The sequence below is a fragment of the Gopherus evgoodei genome, chromosome 16, assembly GCF_007399415.2.
Source record: "Gopherus evgoodei ecotype Sinaloan lineage chromosome 16, rGopEvg1_v1.p, whole genome shotgun sequence".
In the NCBI taxonomy this organism is placed as follows: domain Eukaryota; kingdom Metazoa; phylum Chordata; order Testudines; family Testudinidae; genus Gopherus; species Gopherus evgoodei.
In genome coordinates, this window is record NC_044337.1 from 26,419,356 (window position 1) to 26,443,152 (window position 23,797).

The following is a 23,797-nucleotide window of genomic DNA, read 5'->3' on the forward strand; positions in this document are numbered from 1 at the left end:
TTGGTGAAACATTCTTAGAAGCTTTATAATAGAAATTAAAGATAGCTCTTGATGAGGCTAGGACCCCAGTCACAGGGGGGGAAAGGATGTTGAATGAGAAAAGCAACTAGACTCCACCCCAGGGGTCCCAAACTAAGGCCCAGGGGCCGCATCTGGCTCTTCAGATGTTTTAATTTGGCCTTGAGCTCCTGCTTGGGAGTGGGGTCCAGGGCTTGCCCTGCATTGTGTGGCTCCTGGAAGCAGCAACATGTCCCCCCTCTGGCTCCTACGCATATGGGCAGCCAGGGGGCTCTGCACGCTACCCCTACCCCAGGTGCCGCCCCGGCAGCTCCCATTGGCCAAGAACCATGGCCGATGGGAGCTGCAGGGGTGGCACCTGAGGACAGGGCAGCGTGCAGAGCTGCCTGGCCGCACCTCCACATAGGAGCTGGAGAAGGGACATGCCACCCCTTCCAGGAGCTGCTTGAGGTAAGCGCTGCCTGAAACCTACACTCCTGACCCACTCCAGTACCCCATCCCCTGCCCCAGCCCTGATTTCCCCCCCCCGCCCTCTGAACCCCTGGGTCCCACCCTCCTGCACCCCAGAGTCCACACCACCAGCAGGCACCCTCACACACCCCCACGCACACCCCAGCCCTCAGCCCAGAGCCCCCTCCCGTACCCTGAACTCCTCGTTTCTGGCTCCACCCCAGAGCCTGCACCCCCAGACGGAGCCTGCACCCCCTTCTGCACCCCAACCCCCAATTTCATGAGCATTCATGGCCTGCCATACAATTTCCGTACCCAGATGTGGCCTTAGGGCCAAAAAGTTTGCCCACCCCTGCTCTACCCTCATCACTCCAGTTCCTGCAACCATTGTATGACCCCGCTGAGAGCAAATAGGAGGCTACTAAAAAAGGAAATGTGTGTGGAAAGGAGATCCTTTCTGATCAATTTTGCATTTCCCTGTTTTGAATACAAATTTTAACAAAGCACCACAAAGAAATCAATTACTTTACCTGCAACACCAGAGAAATATCTGTAAATATCCAGCAGAGAGTTTTCATGGACTTTAGATTTCTATGTAAATGTGTTTTATATATTTAAATTAAACATAGTACAGAAAACCACCTATCCCATAGGCCTCCTGAAAAATTAAGAACACAATTCAGAATATCAAAAAAAAAAAAAAAAAAAAAAAAAAGACAAGGGATCTCTGGCTTCCATCTGCAAAACCAGCGTGACTCCGCGTAGCCACAAGCAGTTCACTTGGACCAAGGCCAGAGTCCCATAAAGGTGTTGCTTATAGATGGAGTCATAGATTCATAGACTCTAGGACTGAAAGGGACCTCGAGAGGTCATCAAGTCCAGTCCCCTGCCCTCATGGCAGGACCAAATACTGTCTAGACCATCCCTGATCGACATTTATCTAACCTACTCTTAAATATCTCCAGAGATGGAGATTCCACAACCTCCCTGGGCAATCTATTCCAGTGTTTAACTACCCTGACAGTTAGGAACTTTTTCCTAATGTCCAGCCTAAATCTCCTGTGCTGCAGTTTAAGCCCATTGCTTCTTGTTCTATCCTTAGAGGCTAAGGTGAACAAGTTTTCTCCCTTCTCCTGATGACACCCTTTTAGATACCTGAAAACTGCTATCATGTTCCCTCTTAGTCTTCTCTTTTCCAAACTAAATAAACCCAGTTCTTTCAGCCTTCCTTCATAGGTCATGTTCTCAAGACCTTTAATCATTCTCGTTGCTCTTCTCTGGACCCTCTCCAATTTCTCCATCTTTCTTGAAATGCGGTGCCCAGAACTGGACACAATAATCCAGTTGAGGCCTAACCAGCGCAGAGTAGAGCGGAAGAATGACTTCTTGTGTCTTGTTTACAACACACATGTTAATGCATCCCTGTTAATGTCTTGTTTACAACACACCTGTTTACAACACACACGTTTTCTTTTTTTGCAACAGTATCACACTGTTTGTTTTCATCAACATGTATTTATATTAATAATCATATTACTGACTATAAATGAAAGGGTGCTTATTCATAAATGAATGAGATTGTGCAATAAATGCCATATCACATACATAACCTTTTACTTGTGTGCATTAGTCAGTATATGATTGATGTACTTCTGGTAAACAGCATTGGCCTGGGTATATTTTTGGGTATTGAAATTTCAGTGGTATGATCACAAGAAACTAGATAGATACTGGAGGCAGAAAATTCCTAATAGATCATCTCCTACCCACCCTTCTGTAAAAAGAATGTCCCTACTGAATATTTGAGTTTCTTATGTAGCCATGGAATTCTAGGAATTCCATCTTCTTATTGTGTGACAAAAGGAACTCAATATTTTCAACATTAAAGTAATTTTGCACTGTTACTTAATTTCTCTTCTCTCACCCCATTAGTCAATATGCTTTCATTAATGTCTTTTCATTTCTCAGGTCATTGTCATGAGCTATTGTGGGGCTTTTATGTTGCCACAATTCCATACTGTATTTTGCCAGGCTCCTGAATTATTTCTGGATTGCACTAGGATAAAACTCCAAATTATATGTTTTCTCTTGAACTTCTGGAATGTTTTGGCCTCAATATTTACTCTGATTTTTAAGCCGTGTGAGCAAAGCATTGTGTTCATCCACTGACCTCTTCCCAAGCATCAAATATGTTTCCAGTAGTCAGTACTATTGCCTCACCTCTAGGAGCAATCCACAACATTTAGGAGTCACTTTTGGATGCACCAGGCGTAATTCTTCACTGCCTGCCACCTTGTGTTGTTAGTTGTACCTATGCAAAGTAGGTATACAAATCCTGTTTTAAAACTATTTTGCAAGACAGTGGAGAATATGGTCCATTGAGTAGTGCTTTGATTACAGAGGGGACAAAAGCCAGACTCGGGAAGTGGGGGTATGGAAAGGAGTAGATTGGAACAAGGAATCTGGTGAGACTGGGGGTATGTCTACACTACGGGATTATTCCAATTTTACAGAAACCGGTTTTTTAAAACAGATTGTATAAAGTCCAGTGCACGCGGCCACACTAAGCACGTTAATTTGGTGGTGTGTGTCCATGTACCGAGGCTAGTGTCGATTTCCGGAGCGTTGCACTGTGGGTAGCTATCCGATAGCTATCCCATAGTTCCTGCAGTCTCCCCTGCTCCTTGGAATTCTGGGTTGAGATCCCAGTGCCTGATGGGGCAAAAAACATTGTCACGGGTGGTTCTGGGTACAGCCTCACCTCTCCCTCCGTGAAATCAGCAGACAACCATTTCGTGCATTTTTTCCTGGGTGAACTGTGCAAATGCCATAGCACAGCAAGCATGGACCCTGCTCAGCTCAAAACAGCAATCGTGGACGTTGTAAACAACTCGTGCATTATCGTGCAGTCTATGCTGAACCAGGACCTGCAAAACCAGGCAAGGAGGCGGCGGCTATGGCAGTGCGGCAACCAGAGTGATGAGGAAATGGACACTCTGCGCTCTGGAGAACCTGATGGTAATGGGGCAGGTTGTAGCCATTGAACGCCGATTTTGGGCCCGGGAAACAAGCACAGACTGGTGGGAAAGCATATTGTTGCAAGTTTGGAACGATTCCCAGTGGCTGCCAAATGTTCGCATGCTTAAGGGCACTTTCATGGAACTTTGTGACTTGCTTCCCTCTGCCCTGAAACGCCAGAATACCAAGATGAGAGCAGCCCTCACAGTGGAGAAGCAAGTGGCAATAGCCCTTTGGAAGCTTGCAACACCAGACAGCTACCGGTCAGTCAGGAATCAATTTGGAGTGGGCAAATCTACTATGGGGACTGCTGTGATGCAAGTAGCCAAAGCAATCATTAAGCTGCTGCTACGAAAGGTTGTGACTCTGGGAAATGTGCAGGTCATAGTGGATGGCTTTGCTGCAGTGGGATTCCCTAACTGTGGTGGGGCGATAGATGGAACCCATATCCCTATCTTGGCACCAGGGCACCCAGTACATAAACCAAAAGGGGTACTTTTCAATGGTGCTGCAAGCACTGGTGGATCACAAGGGATGTTTCACCAACATCCACGTGGGATGGCCGGGAAGTGTTCATGATGCTCGCATCTTCAGGAACACTACTCTGTTTAAACGGCTGCAGCAAGGGACTTACTTCCCAGACCAAAAAATAACAGTTGGGGATGTGGAAATGCCTGTAGTTATCCTGGGGGACCCAGCCTACCCCTTGATGCCATGGCTCATGAAGCCATACACAGGCAGCCTGGACAGTAGTCAGGAGTTGTTCAACTACAGGCTGAGCAAATGCAGAATGGTGGTAGAATGTGCATTTGGCTGTTTAAAGGCATGCTGTTGCACGTTACTGACTCGCTCAGACCTCAGCCAGACCAATGTCCCCATTGTTATTGCTGCTTGCTGTGTGCTCCACAGTCTCTGTGAGAATAAGGGGGAGACCTTTGTGGTGGGGTGGGAGGCTGAGGCAAATCACCTGGCCGCTAATTACGCGCAGCCAGACACCAGGGCGATTAGAAGAGCACACCAGGAAGCGGTGTGCATCAGAGAAGCTTTGAAAACTAGTTTCATCACGGGCCAGGGTACGGTCTGACTGCTGTTTGTTTCCCCTTGATGAACCCCTCCCCCCCCCGCCCCGATTGACTCATTCCCTGTAAGCAACCCACCCTCGCACTTCAATTACAGCTTGCTTAAGGACATAAAGTCACTATCGTTTAAAAATCATGTATTCTTTATTAATTCATTATAAAAAGAGAGAGAGAACTGACAAGGTAGCCCAGGTGTGGTTTGGGAGGAGGATAGGAGGGAAGGAAAAGGCCACTAAAATAATTTCAAAGTAATGACAGCCTTTTGGTTGGGGGTGGAGTGGGCGGGCGCACAGAGCCTCCCCCCACGCGTTCTTACACGTCTGGGTGAGGAAGATATGGAACATGGTGAGGGGTGAGGGTGCTTACACAGGGGCTGCAGCAGCACTCTGTGATCCTGCTGCTGTTCCTGAAGCTCCACCAGACGCCAGAGCATGTCAGTTTGATCACGCAGCAGCCCCAGAGTTGCATCCTGCCACCGCTGATCTTCTTGCCTACACCTCTGATCTTCCTGCCGCCACCTCTCATCTCAAGCGTCCCTCCTGTCCTCACGTTTACTGGCATCTTTCCTGTAATTTGATACCACATCCTTCCACTCATTCAGATGAGCTTTTTCATTGCAGGTCACTTCCATGATTTCCGAGAACATTTCATCTCGTGTCTTTTTTTTCCGCTGCCTCATCTGAGATAGCCTTCGAGATGGAGTAGGGAGGCATGAAAAATTTGGAGCTGCATGAGGGAGGGAAAAAAGGGGAGAGAAGTATTTAAAAAGATACATTTTACAGAACAATGCTTATACTCTTTCACTGTGAACAACACTATTCACCTTACATAGCACATGTGATTTCACTACAAGGTCGCATTTTGGATCTTAATATTGAGTGCCTGTGGCTCTGCTGTTAGAGATTTCACAGACACAGGTCTGGGCAGCAGAATTCAGCTTGCATGCGTCCATGGTAAGCCATTGTCTTTCGGCTTCTGCAGCCTTCATATACACAGTGCCCTGCTTTCCCAAATACCAAGCAAAGCTGTTCAGTGCTGCTTCTTTCCTGTTAACATGCAGCAGCAGAAACAACGCCCCCCTATCCAATTCTCTGGGATGATTGCTTTACCTCTCCCCCCACCACGTGGCTAGTATCATGGAAAATCACTACTAGCAAAACGTGAAAAAGCTCAGCGCCAATCTCCCCCCCTCCCATCCTGCTTGGCTACCTGCAAGGAAGGATTTCTTTTAAGCAACAGGCAAACAGCCCAGTAGGAATGGCCATCTCTGTCCCCTTAATTAAATTCCTGAATTTCAACTAGGTTACCATGAACGATATCACTCTCCTGAGGATAACACAGCGAGATAAAGAACAGATGTTGCTTGAATGCCAGCAAACCCTGGGACCATACACAGCTATGCTTTGTCATGCAATGATACCAGATTACTTGCTACATGCAAAGACTTTTAGAGTAGCTCCAGGAGAGCTTCATGGAGATGTCCCTGGAGGATTTCCGCTCCATCCCCAGACATGTTAACAGACTTTTCCAATAACTGTACTGGCCGCGAATGCATCCCAAGTCCTCAGGGCAAATTAATAATTAAAAAACGCTTGCTTTTAAACCATGTTTTATATTTACAAAGGTACACTCACCAGAGGTCCCTTCCATGGTTTCACTATGTGGGATAGTGGCTTGGGAGGACGGGGAGGGTAATTCCGTCAGGGTGAGAAAAAGCTCCTGGCTGTTGGGGAGAACGGAGTGCTGTGTGCTTTCTGCAAGCTCGTCCTCCTCTTCCTCCTCCTCATCTTCCCCATCCGCAGAATCCTCAGCCATGGCTGAGATTACCACCCCCACCTTGGATCCACAGACAGGGGTGGGGTAGTGGTGGCAGACCCCCTTAGAATTGAATGCAGCTCAGCGTAGAAGCGACATGTTTTTGGCCCTGCCCCGGACCTTCCATTTGCTTCTTTGGTTTTCTGGTAGGCTTGTCTGAGCTCCTTAACTTTCACATGGCACTGTACCGAGTCCCTGGTCTGGCCTCTCTGCATCATGGCCTTGGAAATTTTTTCAAATGTTTTTTCATTTCGTCTTTTGGAACTGAGTTCTGTAAGCATGGAATTCTCCCCCCACATAGCGCTCAGATCCAGTACCTCCCACGCAGTCCCTGCTGGAGCTCTTTTTCGATTCTCAGGAGACTGCATTGTTACCTGTGCTGATGAGCTCTGCATGGTCACCTGTGCTGGTGAGCTCTCCACACCAAACAGGAAATGAAATTCAAAAGCTCGCAGGGCTTTTCCTGTCTATCTGGCAAGTGCATCCGAGTTTAGATGGCTTTCCAAAGCGGTCACAATGGTGCACTGGGGGATACCGCCCGGAGGCCAATACCGTCGATTTGCGGCCACACTAACCCTAATCCAACATGGCAATACTGATTTCAGCACTACTCCTCTCGTCGGGGAGGAGTACAGAAACCAGTTTAAAGAGCCCTTTATTTCGATATAAAGGGCCTCATGTGGACGGGTGCAGGGTTAAATCGGTTTAACGCTGCTAAATTTGGTTTAAACGCATAGTGTAGACCAGGCCTGGGACTGGAGTGCGGGAGGAGGAGACTGGGACTGGGACCAGCAGGCAAGGGGACTGAGGCTGGGAGCTGGGAAAGGAGATTTGTATCTGGTAAGGAAAACTGGGAGGAGGGGAACCTGTGAGCCAGTTGGCTGGATGGGGGGAAATGGTGAGATTGGAGGAGTTGGGGGAATGAGGGAGATTGGGACTGGATGAACAAAGAGAATGAGATTAGGAACTAGTGCAGAATTTGGCAAACTTTTTGGTCTGAGGGCCACATCTGGGTATGGCAATTGTATGGCAGACCATGAATGCTCACAAAATTGGGGATTGGGGTGTGGTAGGGGGCTCTGGGCTGGGGTGTGGCTTGCGGGTGTGGGAGGTGAGGATGGTGCAGGAGGGTAGGACCTAGGAGTTCGGTGGGTGAGAGGGGGATCAGGGCTGGGGCAGGAAGTTGGGATACTGGACGGGGCCAGGGGTGCAGGCTCTGGCTGGCGTTTATCTCACGCAGCTCTTGGGAGCAGCAACATGTACCCTCTCTGGCTCCTGTGTGGAGGTGCGGCTAGGTGGCTCTGCGCACTGCCCTGTCCACAGGTGCCACCCCTGCTGCTCCTATCAGCCATGGTTCCCGCCCAATGGGAGCTGCAGGGGCGCAGCTTGGGGCAGGAGCAGCATCCAGAGTCCCCTGGCTGCCCCTACGTGTAGGAGCCAGAGGGGGGGACATGTTGCTGCTTCCAAAAGCCGCGAGAGGCCACGGTACTTGTGGAGCGGGGCAAGCCCTGGACCCCACTCCCCAGCAGGAGCTCAAGGGCCAGGTTAAAACATCTGAAGGGCCAGATGGGGCCCCTGGGCCTTGGTTTGCCTACCTTTGAACTAGTGTGAGGAAAAACGAGACCAGGGGATAGCTCTGACCAGGGCTGAGTTGCAGGGGAAAAACAGGGACTGGTTAGGCAAAGAGACTGGGACATTGAGCCAGAGATGAGAGCTGGGTCAGGGATCTTGAAGGAGTCTGAGATTGGACAAAGAGGACAGGACTGGGAATTAGTGAGGCAGGGGAAAAACTGGATGAGGAGCCAGCAGTGGAGAACTAGGACTGGTTCGGTGGAGGCAACAGAAGAGACTGGGGGTACGTCTACACTACGGGATTATTCCGATTTTACATAAACCGGTTTTGTAAAACAGATTGTATAAAGTCGAGTGCACAATGCCACAAAAGAGCACAATAATTCAGCGGTGTCCATCCATGTACCGAGGTTAGCGTTGATTTCTGAAGCATTGCACTATGGGTAGCCCGTAGCTATCCCATAGTTCCCACAGTCTCCCCCGCCGATTGGAATTCTGGGTTGAGATCCCAATGCATGATGGTGCAAAAACAGTGTTGCGGGTGATTCTGGGTAAATGTCATCACTCATTCCTTCCTCCGTGAAAGCAACAGCAGACAATCATTTCGCGCCCTTTTTCCCTGGTTTGCCCTGGCAGATGCCATAGCATGGCAACCATGGAGCCTGTTTTGCCTTTTGTCACTGTCACCGTATGTGTACTGGATGCTGCTGACAGAGGCAGTACTGCAGTGCTACACAGCAGCATTCATTTGCCTTTGCAAGGTAGCAGAGATGGTTACCATCCCTATTGTACCGTCTGCCATGCCATTGTAAATTGGCGCTGAGATGACGGTTATCAGTCGTTCTTTACCGTCTGCTGCTGTCATGGGTGCTCTGGCTGGCCTTCACTAAGGTTGGCTGGGGGCGCAAAGACAAAAATGGGAATGACTCCCTGGGTCATTCCCTCCTTTATGTTTTATCTAAAAATAGAGTCAGTCCTGCCTAGAATATGGGGCAAGTGTACTAGAGAACCAGTGTACCAGAGAACCAGAAAGCACAGCCGCTCCATGTCAGATCCCGCAGAAATGATGAGCTGCATGCCATTCTAGGGGGTGCCCCTGCAACAACCCCACCCGTTGCTTCCTTCCTCCCCCAATCCTCCTGCAGTGTCCTCCCATTTGTGTGATGAAGTAATAAAGAATGCAGGAATAAGAAACACTGACTTTTTAGTGAGATAAAATGAGGGGGAGGCAGCCTCCAGCTGCTATGATAGTCCAGGCACGACATTAAACGGTGGCGGGGGAGAGGAGCCCAGCCTCCCGCTGCTATGATAGTCCAGGCGGTACAGAATCTTTTCTTTAGACATGAAAAGGGGGGGCCTCCAGTTGCTATGATGAAGATGGTTACCAGCCGTTCTGTACCATCTGCCAGGAATGACCGGGAGTCATTCCTATTTTTATCCAGGCGCCCCTGGCCGACCTCACCGAGGCCAGCCAAGAGCACTCACAGGATGATGAGGACGGCTATCAGTCATTTTGTACTGTACCATCTGCCACTGGGGAGGGGAGGGGAGAGGATGCTGCTGTTCAGTGCCACAGCACCATGTCTACCAGCAGCATGCAGTAGACATACGGTGACATTGAAAAAAGTCAATAAATGATTTTTTTCCGTTTTCTTTCATGGGAGGGGGGGGTGGTAAATTGACAAGATATACTCTGAACCACCCCGGACAATGTTTGACCCTACAGGCATTGGGAGCTCAGCCAAGAATCCAAATGCTTTTGGGGGACTGTGGGATAACTGGTGTCCTCAGTACCCCCTCCCTCCCTCCATGAGCATCCATTTGATTCTTTGGCTTTCCGTTACGCTTGTCACACAGCACTGTGCTGTGGACTCTGTCTATCATAGCCTGGAGATTTTTTCAAATGCTTTGTCATTTCGTCTTCTGTAACGGAGCTGTGATAGAACAGATTTGTCTCCCCATACAGCGATCAGATCCAGTATCTCCCGTACGGTCCATGCTGGAGCTCTTTTTGGATTTGGGACTGCATCACCACCCGTGCTGATCAGAGCTTCACGCTGGGCAAACAGGAAATGAAATTCAAAAGTTCACGGGGCTTTTCCTGTCTACCTGGCCAGTGCATCCGAGTTCACATGGCTTTCCAGAGCGGTCACAATGGTGCACTGTGGGATACCGCCCGGAGGCCAATACCGTCGATTTGCAGCCACACTAACCCTAATCCAACATGGCAATACCGATTTCAGTGCTACTCCTCTCGTTGGGGAGGAGTACAGAAACCGGTTTAAAGAGCCCTTTATATCGATATAAAGGGCCTCACTGTGTGGACGGGTGGAGGGTTAAATCGGTTTAACGCTGCTAAATTTGGTTTAAATGCATAGCGTAGACCAGGCCTGGGACTTGGACAATGAGCCTAGAGGAGAAGATTAGGACTGGCTGGGCAAAGGAACTGGAATGAAAAGCCTGAGGAATGGAGACTAGGACTGGAACTGGAACAAAGAGACATGGGTGGGTAAGAAACAGGACTAGGGCAGAGATAGGTTGGAGGGGATTCAGCAGAAGGGGGTCAAGTTTGGAAGGAACAGGCAGAAGAGTCTGTGGCCACTAGAATGCATTCCCCTCCAGAACCTGAAGGAACCCAAGATTCCTCACCTTTTTTGTGTCAGCAAATATCTGTGATACACACTGGGGAAGCATCTCATCCCCCTCTTTCACATCTGGTCTGTGTTGTGGATCTAAATGTTCCAACTACACTGATGATCTATGTGGTGTCAATACGATGGAATTCCTGTTTTTTTCCATTTGCTTTTTTAAAAAGCTAGGAAATTACACACACACACACGTACGTTAAAAGAACATTATTGTGGTCACAAAGTTAGGCGATGATGGAATTAAGGTTGTTTGTGGAACCTTAATTCAGTCATTTGTGCATATGTATTATGAGATAGTCTTTAATGACATGATAACATGGTATTTTCTCCACAGGAACCCTGCCTTGTTCAGGACCTGCTCTGGGGTGAATCAGGATTGTATAGTAAAGGAGACTTTTGTATATAGGCCTCCTCCCTCATTTGTTGCAGCAGTTGGAAGGTGTAGTGAATGAGGCAGGATTTGCAGGAAAAAAGATTGTCTCATGGTTAAGGCAGGTGAACATTGCCCTGGAGAACTGGACTGTATCCCTGCCTCTGCCACAGAGTTCCTATGAGATGCTGGGCAAGTCACTTAAACCAAACTTTTCATAGGTAGTCACTAATTGTGTGTGGAAATTGAACAAGATTTTAATTATAAATTTATTAGTGTGTTGATTATTTTTATTTTACCTAATGGATTTAGACCAATACAAAATGGAACCAATCCAGGTGTCAAAATGACACTCCATGGATGTAATTTGATAAAGATAAGAGTGAACCCCTTTTCCTTCCACTTCCATCTCTCAGAAATTATCCAGAATTTCAACTAAGGTTATCTAATCCAACACATATAATGTATAGAAGGAAAAAGGGTATACAGGTAACAGCCAGTTATTCTGTAATGATAAAGTTATGGAAATTAATACCATCAAAGAACTAATGGGGATTATTAACATACTGATGTTGGTTTATTTGCCACTAAAGCATTATATGAAATCCTATGTAGGAAGCCCAAGTTGCAGGTGACCATTAACAAGGCTAGAAATATTAACTATGGTAAAAGCCACCTCAAAGGGCTTGATTTTTTTAATGATATAATAATTTACTGATGGATCTAAAAGATAAATAGGAAAATAATCTAAAACCAGATGTCGCTTTGGGGCAATGGGAAAATATATGGAGGAAGGCCAAAATCTCATAGACCTTAAGGTCAGAAGGGACTATTTTGATCATCTAGTCTGACCTCCTGCACAACGCAGGCCACAGAACCTCAACCGTCCACTCCTGTAACAAACCCCTGACCTATGTCTGAGTTACTGAAGTCCTCAAATCGTGGCTTAAAGACCTCAAGGTGCAGGGAATCCTCCAGCAAGTGACCCGTGCCCCATGCTGCAGAGGAAGGCAAAGAACCTCCAGGGCCTCTGCCAATCTGTCCTGGAGGAAAATTCCTTCCTGACCCCAAATATTGCAGTCAGTTAAATCCTGAGCATGTAGGCAAGACTCACCAGCCAGCACCCAGGGAAGAATTCTCTGTAGTAACTCAGATCCCATCCCATCACAGACCACTGGGCATACGTACTGCTGATAATCAAAGATCAGTTGCCAAATTAATTGCCAGAATTAGGCTATCCCATCATACTATCCCCTCCATAAACTTATCAAGCTTAATCTTAAAGCCAGATATGTCTTTTGCCCCCACTACTCCCCTTGGAAGGCTGTTCCAGAATTTCACTCCTCTAATGGTTAGAAACCATCATCTAATTTCAAGTCTTATCTATTTGGGTAACCATTAAGGAAGATTACTACAAAATATGTTATCGGTGGTACCTCATACCATTTAAGTGAAGTAATATAAATATATAAATAATGGAGAGGATGGAGAGAAATAAGGACCCTTCTGCATATATGCTATGAATGCCCTAAGATAATAGTATTTCTGGAGAAAAGAACAAATAGAATTTTCAAGGTAACTAAAGTGAGGCCACCCACAAAACCCATAGTGAGTCTATTAGGTAACATTTTAAAAGACGTTACTAACTTTGAGTAGGGCTCCTTGATAACACAATTACTGCTAGCATCCAGCTGCGTAATAGCTCATTTTTGGAAAAAGATAAATACCCCATCATTAGTGGCAAAGAGAAATAAATTATGGGAAATCCTTTCAATTACAAAAACGATGGACAGCCTTATGTCAGGCTCAAGTAGATTTTATATTATGTATGACCATTTCTGGAATCTGAACAATTAAATACATGAATAAGAAGAAGTTACTAAACACAGATGGAACTTTTAAAGGTAGCAAATACAGGTTATGAATAGGAGTTGTTAATGCTTGTTTGGAAAGTTTATTTATATTAATAATGACACAATAAAACTTTTTTTAAATAGATAAGAAAATTCATATGATTTGCCTGTTTTGGGGATATCACGAAGCAAAATCTTCTATCTCAGGTTAAAAATCATCTTGTAGTTGTTACTGGCAAATCTGGGTATGGACTGCAGATATATAAATTGTGTGTAATCTACATACAAATCCATCATAGGCTGTAATCTTTGGAGTAACAGTGTCTTTCATTGTTTTTTGAAGCACCAAGAACTCTGTCAACACATTACATAATAATAAGTGATAAGCATATTCAAACATTAATTATAAATGGCAATTGATTGCAATGTGGAGAAGGCAGCAGTGTGTATCTTAGTGGTCACTGCTTTTTCATTTTGCTTAATAGTTACACACAGTAGAACTGTACATGTAGCGTGGTCAGAATTTCCAGTGACAAATCATCTGAAGAAAGATTTTAAACATGCTTATTCCTATACAGTTTGGCTTTTTTAATTCAAAGAGTTTCAAACATGTCACTAATCTATTTCAAATGTTCACAGATACCATTGCTGCTTTACAGCTATGGTAAAATACTTTTAAGAAAAAATATATTGGCCACATCAAAACAGAGGCACTAGCTATTTGGGTTCTTAAAGATGCCCTGGTACATTCTGCAAGAGTGAGGGCAGGTCCCGGTGACCTGATTTAATTCTGATTTATGAAAATACATTATTTCCATCAGCTATTCCTCCTGTAGTTTCAACTAGATAATGTATTCTTCACTTTCTGTCATATAAAAATATGCAGGTTGCATATGTGTGTAATTAGAAACTATGCACAGTAAGAGAACTACCATGGGTCCTATTTTCTGGATGAAAAGTCATTATTTCTAGGCTTACCACTTATGTAAATCAAACATAACTCAGTATTACATGTAGCACTAGATTTCTCCTGTTTTCTGAAATCTACTAGAATTTTTCAGATAACCTGGTTATTTTGTTTAGGTATCTGAAACACACATGCTACAGAGCCAAGTTTGATGATTCTATATATGCAATAGCAACCACGACACAGAAAACTTGTATAAAGGATAAATTTTATTAAGAGCATTATTTGTTCCTGTTTATCTGTGCACCTAAATGTGATAGTGTTTGTCGCTTCAGCCCAACAGGGGCCTGGAGCTGCACATTAGGGAGTTCAACAGGAGTCATTACCATGGAAGGGCCTTTAAGAAGGAAGACGTTACTAAAGGAAGGCAGAAAGCCTACAGTAAGTTGGACCTTTATTGTGATCTTAATTTGATAATGGCTATTATTGTTTGCATTGTTAGCTTCAGATTGCAGTACAATGCCAAACAGGGCAGGGCAGTTAATTCTGTTCCAGGAAACAGAACAATGTTTTGCTACAAAATCACTTTCTATTAAAACATAAGACACAAAATGTTTCCTTCTCTCCCAGAATCCACAGAGGTGGGATGAGAAGAGGAACTCTATGTAATATCAGCATCTGTAAAGGCCTGTCAGCATCCATTTCTGTGGGGTCCCTCTCCTCACATTCAGATCCCCCTTACATCAGTGGGAGGACTGTGTGTCCTGTTGCAAGCAGGACACAAAGACTGAAGGGTTCTTCAGGAGGCTCAGGTAGTATTGCAGAGGACCAGCTCTCTGCACAAGCATTATGCCATAGATTCACACGATTCCACCAGCCTCAGTCTCAGGCCCTCATTGGACGGGAGAAAATGATGCAATGGAAGTCCCATGGTTTACCTCTGATCCTCTTACAATTTTTTTTTTTTGGAGCTTCATGGTTTAATCTTAAGAGATTTGAAGAACTGTTGAAATAACCTTGTAATTAGAGCTGCGCAAAACTATGTGGCTGAAACTTAATTTAACCAAAAAAAGTAGATTCAGATCAACCAAAAAACATTGTGACTTTGTGTCAATTTCACCACATTTTTTGAATAGAAGAAAAAAATTGAAAATGTCCAAATGATTTATTTCAGCATTTCCAGAACAAGATGTTTTGATTTTTTTGCCTAGATTCATAAAAGGGTGGTGGAGAAGAAAGAGGAGGGTTTGGGGGTGGATCCCTTATACTAGTTGCCCAGTAATTAGGGAACTCACCTCGGATATGGGAGACCAGGGTTCAAGTCCCTGATCCAGAGCAGGACCAGCCTATTGGCTATTTCTGGGGTGGGCTCTGATATCAGTCTCTTTTGTTGAATCTGTTCCACTTTGTATAAATACAATGAGTGAGAGCAACTCTATTGCATAGTGATTAGGGCACTCATTGGGGAATGGGGGGTGTCACCCAGGTTCCAGTCTTTGCACCAATTAATATTTAATTATTTGTACAAAGTGGAACACTTTCAACAGGAGAGAATGAGTAAGACCACAACTTCCTCCTCAATTTTGTGAATGGTGCCTGGGTTTCCTTGTGAATCTAGGTCTTCATTTCCTTTGTTTTTATTTAAAAAAAAAAACAGATAAAAATGCTTAAAATCAAACCAAAACATTTCTTTCAACCTGAAACAATTTTTTCCGACTTTCTGATTAGCCAAAAATTCTGAAAAATTACTTATCAATTATGCTGACCAAATATCAGAAGCAGGTATAAGATATGCCTAGCAGAGGGCAGTACAATGCTCTGCACTGAAATGAACAGCCCTGAGATTTCTAGAGGAGACATTAGGATAATGTGGATTTTCTTTGATGTATTTTGCATTCTCATAGACAGCAGTCAGATCCTAGGGAGCTATACTGATCTACAGCAGCTGAGATTCTGGCCCCAGCTCCCACCTCCTATTAGCTTCCTCACTTTAAACAGCTAATTCTAATACTTAATTGTTAATTCATTTTCAGAGTATCTGAAATTAATACACTGACATTTTTACCAATTTTCTTCTCTCTGATTCAGCTCTCCTCATGGACTAGATATTGGGTTACACTTTCAGGATCAACTCTTCTCTACTTTGGAGCAAAGTCATTAAGAGGCACAGAAAGAAAACATGTAAGCAAAGTATATTAAATTGTTCTAGAAAACAAACCATTCTTTAGACGTATCATCTTCATGAGCAGGACTGGCAATGTGCATTTGAAAAGTGAATATGGTCACTCCCAGCTAGCACATTTGTCTGCTCTGTTTTCATTGTTAGAAGTCAACCCAGTGTATAATCATGCTACTGTTAATTGTAACTGATCTGTCTGCCTCTTCTAGTATAAATCTACTGCTGGTAAAAAAGTCTCTGTTGTGGGTTGGATGGTGGCACTGCCTGATGATCCTGAACATCCTGATATTTTTCAGCTAAATAACCCTGACAAAGGTAGATGCTACATTATACTCGGGGAATGGGGTAACAGCATTTAATATGCTAAGCTTACATTATTTACAATATCACATGTTCAGAAAGTTAAGGAACCAGATTTTCAAAATAGGGTACAGTGGGAGATGCATGCATCTGCAAAAAGCTGATGTTTGTGGGGTCCTGCAGAAGGCCTCAGTACATTTTGCCAAATGATTGGGGGAGGGTACATTCTGTGAGTTTTGCAGGAACTCTTGGTATTAGTGTGAGGTCACTTGCATTCCCTATTCGTTATAGGTATGTCTACGCTACAGTTAAGCACCTGCAGCTGGCCCATGTCTGCTGACTCAGGCTTGCAGGGCATGGGTTATGGGCATGGGCAGCACCAGACCCCTGAGTGCAGGGTTTTGGGGGGAAGTTTTTGATTTATTATGCCCCTGCAGGTTCCACAGCAGCTGAGGAGGCAGTATGTGCTACTGCCTCCTCAGTCTCCCAGGAACCTGCATGGAGCATAGCAAAAGCTTCTTCCAGAGAAGAGAGACGCATGCTTTTCTCCTGGTGCCTTGGGGTCTGGGGAGGGGAGATGTGGTGTGGCTCCAGCTGAGCTCAAGACTTCAGCAAGCTGGTGCTCCTCCAGGCAGGTGGGGGGAGTGGATCAGGGCTTTGGCCGACTTGGGGATCCTCCAGCTGGGGAGGGGGGGGGGGTCTAGGAGCTCCAACCACCAGTGTAGGGAGGGTCTCGGGGCTTCAGCTGGCTCAGGATTCCTCCAGCTGAGGAGGGAGTTGGGGGCTCCTCTGGGTGGGAGTGTCTCAGGGCTCCTTCCACCACAGGGGGTGGTGGTCTTGGGGATCCTCTGGCTGAGGGGGGATGGTCTCGGGGCTCCAGCCATGGGGGTGGGTGTGGAAGGGGCAGGGCTAGGGCTAGCCTCCCCGAAAGGGGGCTCCACTCACCACCCGTGGCTACGGTGCTGTTGAATTACAGTGTAGACATTGGGGCTCAGCCTTTGAGAGTCCCAGAGTCCAGGGTCCAGCCTAATTCTGAACATCTACACAGCAAGTTTTAGCCTTGCAGCTAGAGGCCATGTCAGCTGACCTGGGCCAGCCCGGGACATGCTGCATATCTTTTATTCCAGTGTAGTTGTACCCTATTGGGTTTTTTTTGTTCCAAATGGCTCTCTCAAAGTCACTATGTCCTTCAAATATGACTTCTGTAATCCCTAGATAGTCAGCTTCACTGTAAGTGCTGATTTATGAGGCTTCTCCAAACAAAGTATTTATAAAACCATTTACTTAAATTTTTAACCATTATCACTCAGCAGACACTTCAAATGTTCAAAAGGGTCCTAGCATCAATGTGCATCATGAGGGTCTCTACAGAAAACTTTGAAGTTAAATAATAATAATAATTGGAGATATACCTATCTCCTAGAACTGGAAGGGACCTTGAAAGGTCATTGAGTCCAGCCCCCTGCCTTCACTAGCAGGACCAAATACTGATTTTGCCCCAGATCCCTAAGTGGCCCCCTCAAGGATTGAGCTCCCAACCCTGGGTTTAGCAGGCCAATGCTCAAACCACTGAGCTATCCCTCCCCCCGTTCACCTAACATTTCACGTCTTTCTTTATTTCAATGAGAGGCAGTGATGAACATGAGCTGCACTTGCTGCAACTCTCTCCTGTAGAATACAATGAATGAAATGTAAGTCTGACTTCAAGAGAAAATTCAGGGAAGGACAATGCTAATCTGAGGAATGAAAGAGACCAACAAGCGGATGCTGAAAAAGCTAAATTTGCAAATAATAGTGCATCCATTAAAATGATTCGGGGTGAGGTATATAAATGCTAGCTGGAATGAAGCAAAGTATAAAATGAAGGAGGTTGGAGTGGATGCCCAGATTGGTCTTACTGTCTTTTTGGTTCTATGACAGTTTATTTTTACTGCTGTGTGCTCAGGTCTATTGAATATGCACACTATCGTCCACCTCTTACCTGGGGGGTGCTGGGCACATATTCCTCATAGCCTATCCTCCCTGCCAGGGACTGCTGTGTGTGGTAGGAGCAGTTTGGGTTTTTGAAGACCAAATTAATTTTCCCATTTACGTTACACTCTTGACTTCTGGACTAAAAGATTAGAATGTAGCAAAGCCAAGTGTGTCTGTCTGTCAAAACCTGAGGGATCCTGATGTTTTTTTAATTTTGTAGGCAATATTTACAAGTTTCAGACTGGGTCAAGGTTTCATGCAATATTGTGGCACAAGCATTTGGATGATGCATGCAAAAGCAACAGGCCTCAGGTAAGGCAATGAAGATGTCTTTTCCAACCAGTTTCTCCCTTACATTCCAGGAAACCCCTACATAGAGGATGCTGCTTTCTAGCCTGTATGGGCAAGTCAAGAATACACAAACAAGCTCATCCGGGCATATTTATAGCAACCCTTTTTGCATATTGACCAAAGTTTTGCAACAGGTGTGAAAGGCAAGATTTCAAATTCTAGGATACTCACAAAAAATCTAGTAATGGTGAATTTGTGCAACTCTAGCCATAAGTCTCAGTGCCCCCTTACTGTGTCATGTTTTTCCTCTCCAAAGTTATGGTACAATGTCCTGCTACTAGCTTGCAGAGTCAGCCTCACGCAGAGCCTGTTTAATGGACTGATTTCATTGTTGGCACTTTGCAATAAATGGAAATAATAATACTGTGGGTTGACACTTCAGTTTCCCCTTTCCACAGAAACTTTACATTGCTGACTAATTTACATTCTCTTCCAGGTACCTGCTAACCTTATGTCATTTGAATAACTTGCATCAGTATGTAGTGTGACTTCAAATGCCAAACAGTAGGATGGGAATATCTTTCCCTTAAGAGAAGGAGCTTCCTAATGTGAGCCAGCTGCCCCAGACGACATTACTTCAGCACTTTTCTATCTCACTTGAAAGTGATTTTGACACAGCTTTTAAAAGCAGAAAGTGAATGTTGTCCTTAGGACCAGATATAGTCTCATGCACTGAACATAAGTAGACAATTTAGACAGACTGAAGGTGAGTGCTGACTGATGCAGGATCCTGGAAACCTTGACTTTAACTTTGTGGTCACAAACTGCCCTGGACTAATGTTTGACCACAAACTGTGCATCACATCTTCTGCCTCTTCTTTTTTAAACTGTTCTTTTTATTGTTAAGCTGCTTTATGTGACTGAAGAAAATTTAGCCCACGTTGGGTTTTCAGTTCTTTCTAATGCACAAAATAATTGACAGTGTTAACTTGCTGCAAAGTGTCAATTAGAATAGAAAATTGTGGAACAACATTTTTATAACCTAAGTGCACTGAGTTGCTTGGCAATGTGGTTGCCTCAGATTTTGTATCAAATTAAATCTCTGGACAATTCTGCAGTTCACATTTGAGCTATTTGGGAAATGTGTATTTTGGCACAAGATAAATAGTTTAATTTAGTATTTCTTTCATTTGAATGTACTACTTTTAAATATAATTTAAAGGACAAGTGAAGGGTCTATTCCTATTTAAATTCACTTTGTGTTACAGCTTGTCTTGGATTACTCCTAAGGATAAATTGCGCCCCCCCTTCACTATGGGTGCTATTAATCTAAAATCCCTAGCTCTGTGGAGGTATTTGGATCTTCCCAGCCACCTCCTGACTCCTCAGAATGGCTCAACTTTCCACTCATTGTTCCACTCTCATGTGGATGACCCAATCCCACTCAGCACCTGCATGTGCACACACATCACCTGGTAGACAGAATAATGCCACTAGTACTTCTGTCATGAAATCATGACGGAGATGAGATCTAGGCAGGACTGACTGGCATATCAAGAGCCATCAAGCCAGTATCCTGGAAAGAGAAAATGAACCGAATGTAAGAGACCCTTCTCTGCCAGGAGAAACCTCCTGGCTCTCTTTTCCCAGGCGTACCATAGCACTACCTGCTGATCAGAGTTTTCTGCTATTCTCACCTTGATTTCAGAATTCTTCACATTTTAGTCACATCCCTCTGCTAGTCAGTGTTCAGGCTTTCATCCATCAAGGATGAATCATTGCATGAAGCTCCCACCTCACTTTCAAGTAGGCTTTCTAATGCCATGACCAATGCATCTAAAACCCTCACTCTGCAGCTCCCCAAGAATGGGGCAAAATGGTGAGCTAGATGGGAGAGTCCTGTGATTCCACCACAGGCTTGCAGACCATGAAAGACCAGAAATAATTTTGGATGAACAGAGTCCTACATCTAAACAAGTGCCCAGTCACTGGGATATTCTGCTGATCTCACATAATCTTGATTTTGCGGCAGATTTTTTTTTTTTTTTTAAGTTTATCTTACAAAAATACCTTACTTGTAATGCTGGATTTCTGTTGACTATAAAAATGATTTTTAACTGTCTGTGTCACAATCCTGAGAATTGGTATGTGACAAGAAAAATAGTTCCTACTGATTCCTGTAGGAAGAGACAGAGCACGTATCAGAAATCACACAGATTTGACATCAGGCTTCATTAGTGGTTCAAGAGATCTTCAGTGGGACAGTGGAATGGCCAAAACACATCTTTTTGCTTTTTTAACAATCCAAAAATTAGTTGAAGTAGTGACTTGATAACAGCATTGTGTATATCCAAGAATGGAATTTTCAATAGTTAGATCTGACACAGAGGATTTTTAAAGATGATGATGCTGGTGAAATTCTGTCATAAGCATGTTACTGTTGCTCAACTATTTGAAAATGAAATCATCTGAATTATTCTCCCAGACAGAGAGATGCATGGATGGTTGTGGTGAGAGGTGAGTTATACATTTAGACTATTTCTGAGGATGCAGGTATTCTCTGGACTGCCATTCAAATTAATTCATAGGTGCATGTATGTGTAGTGTGTGTCTGTAGACATATCTAATCTATCTGCAGCATCCAGAGGGTTGAACCATCTGAAACGACATTATTGTAATGATATATGTCTGACCGAAACCCTCAAATGCTAAGAGTAAAGGCTGAAGATCTAACTTGCTATCCCCTTATGCAGAATTCTTATAAAATAGAGCCGCTGTTAATCAGGAGCCCTGGAGTGGTGCCTGTATCTAAAATGTCTTTGGATTTCTGTATTTAAGCCAGAGCTAGAATGCAATGCCACATACAATACTGTTGCTTTTTCAATTGTATTTAAAGACAACATTTCCTCCACATACATGACATGTATTCAAGCATCCTGAATTCTCACTTTGCCTAATGGATCATAAAGTCCTAATAATCATAAAGTCCTAATGGAACTTCCAGGACTACTGGTAAGAATGTAAAGTGGCCCACCTGGTACAATACATTTGGAAGGTGACAGATCAAAAAACCAAACTGTTCTCTTAAATAAGTATACATTTTGCCATCATGGACATTGGCCGGCAAAGATTTATAAAGGGGCTTGTGACATAATTTAAAAAATGAGGAGGTACTAATAAATGCATTGCCAACAATTAACAGTGTACTTGTATTTTCCAGACTGCCAACCAAATGACTGTTTAGGAGGATGAGGACATTATAGGTACAGGTGAATTGTGGCCTCAAGCATCGAAGTTTAAAATGCTTATTTGCCAGAACAGAATTTTTAACACAGCTAATTTTCAGTGGTTCTGCAAAAGCTTTGAAATGTACTTACATAGTGCTTTTATACACTAATCATGCCCAAGTGAGACCATAACAACTATATCTATCTTGTTCTGCTCTATTGGAATGTGGGTGATTCCCCTGTGCAGGGATCCTGTTCCACAAATCCTACTGAAATCCTTGCAGCAAAACATTCTGCAAATGCTCAGTTACCCCATTAATAAGAGAACAATTTGGTCATTGTTAAATATAAAATTGACTTAAAATTGTAACAGTCATTGACCTGACATCCATATTAGGAGGCTAAGGAGATGTCTAAAGCCATTTTTAGATGTAATGCGAAAGGGGAGAAACAGCTAATTGTCACTTCATTTTTTTCCACTGTACTTGTAATTCAAAGTAATGGATGTTGTGGCTACTGAGACTGTGGATCAAGGTGACACTCATAGTTAACTGATAGGCTAGTATTGGCAAAAGCTGGAACCTGTTTAGATCTTGAGGGCTTCTAGAATTCAAAGCCTTGTTGAACATTTTAGGTGTTATTCCATTCAGAGCAGGGAGGTTTTTCATCGTTAGAAAACATCATCTTTCTCAAGAAAAGCCCTTTAGAAGTTGGCAGTGAAGGGGGGGGGGGGATTTAACAGCAGCCTTCAACTACCTGAAGGGGGGTTCCAAAGAGGATGGAGCTCAGCTGTTCTCAATAGTGGCAGATGACAGAACAAGAAGCAGTGGTCTCAAGTTGCAGTGGGAGAGGTCTAGGTTGGATATTATGAAAAACTATTTCACTAGGATTGTGGTGAAGCACTGGAATGGGTTACCTAGCGAGGTGGGGCAATCTCCATCCTCAGAGGTTTACAAATCCCTGGCTGGGATGGTTTAGCTGGGGTTGGTCCTGCTTTGAGCAGGGGGTTGTACTAAATGACCTCCTGAGGTCTCTTCCAACCCTAATCTGCTATGATTCTATGGCACAGAAGTTCCAAACATCTCCAGGTCCCTTCACCTGAATAACAAACCCCTTCAAAGATAGGAATTCAAATGTGAAACCAGGATATGCTCTGAACTATTTGTGGCATGAATGAGAGAACACACACACAATAGTGACTCTTATCCAGGAGTCTCTCATAGTGCCATGGATGGAAATTGTGTGTGGGGATGGAGAGAACAAAACCCTCAAAACAATGCTGCTCGAGACCTTCAGTAATTTGCATTTTAAAAGTTTTTAAAGAATTGGTAAAATGAATGCCTGAGCTGATCATCAGTTGCAGGGTAGATAATATTATGTAAAACAGAGCTGAACATGACAACTGTGTAGTTTTGCCTTGTGCAATATCTTAAAATTCTTGCAGCATATCACAATAATTGTGGTATTGCTGTGTAGTATTTGAGAACATAAAATGAATGTGAATGATAGAACAATAGAGGGATGGCATCAGCTTAATCCATTTTTAAATAAATTTAATACAAAAAGTATGAATTCTAATAATTACTGATTTTGGGGGTCTCAGTATCTGACACCTTTAATGTGATTTAAAAGATCCTGTTGAAATAGACATTGCATATTGGTACTGATTAAAATATCACCTCTATGAAAGGATATCATAAACCTTGTAAAGTTTTATCAGTCACACAGTAAGACTTTAGCTGTTTAGTAAAAACAGGCCTTTTTAGTCTGTTTTCCAGGATGACTAATTTCAGACTTGAAGATATTAGATATTTCAGGCAATATTTATTATTAATTTGTATGTGTAATTTTAAAGTAATTTAGTGCCAAAATGCATGTTTGTCCAATTAGCACTCAATTAAGGCATTGAGAGAAGTCTTCAATATACAATCCATTTGTCGCATCACAATGTAAACCAATTTCTATATTAGTTTTTTTCTTGTGAACACTGTTGCACTATTTTTTGGCCGTATTTTTCAGCAGCCCACTGCATGCCATTTGTGTACAGACTTTCTATAACTTTTGTGAATTGTCTCACCCATAATAACCACTGAACT

General features: G+C 43.9%; 1 protein-coding gene across 3 annotated transcripts in view; it reads left to right on the forward strand.

The window, feature by feature from the left end:
• Window positions 1-22,489, forward strand: part of RALGPS1 (Ral GEF with PH domain and SH3 binding motif 1) — a 355,807-nt gene extending 333,318 nt beyond the window's left edge. For all 3 annotated transcript variants that reach the window (XM_030535186.1, XM_030535187.1, XM_030535188.1), the window contains 5 exons: window positions 14,066-14,171; window positions 15,819-15,911; window positions 16,119-16,224; window positions 18,404-18,495; window positions 18,971-22,489. In XM_030535186.1, coding sequence (XP_030391046.1) covers window positions 14,066-14,171; window positions 15,819-15,911; window positions 16,119-16,224; window positions 18,404-18,495; window positions 18,971-19,000 — 427 coding nt within the window. In that variant the 3' untranslated portion in view covers window positions 19,001-22,489. The remainder of the gene's footprint in view (window positions 1-14,065; window positions 14,172-15,818; window positions 15,912-16,118; window positions 16,225-18,403; window positions 18,496-18,970) is intronic.
• The last annotated feature ends 1,308 nt before the right edge of the window (window positions 22,490-23,797 follow it).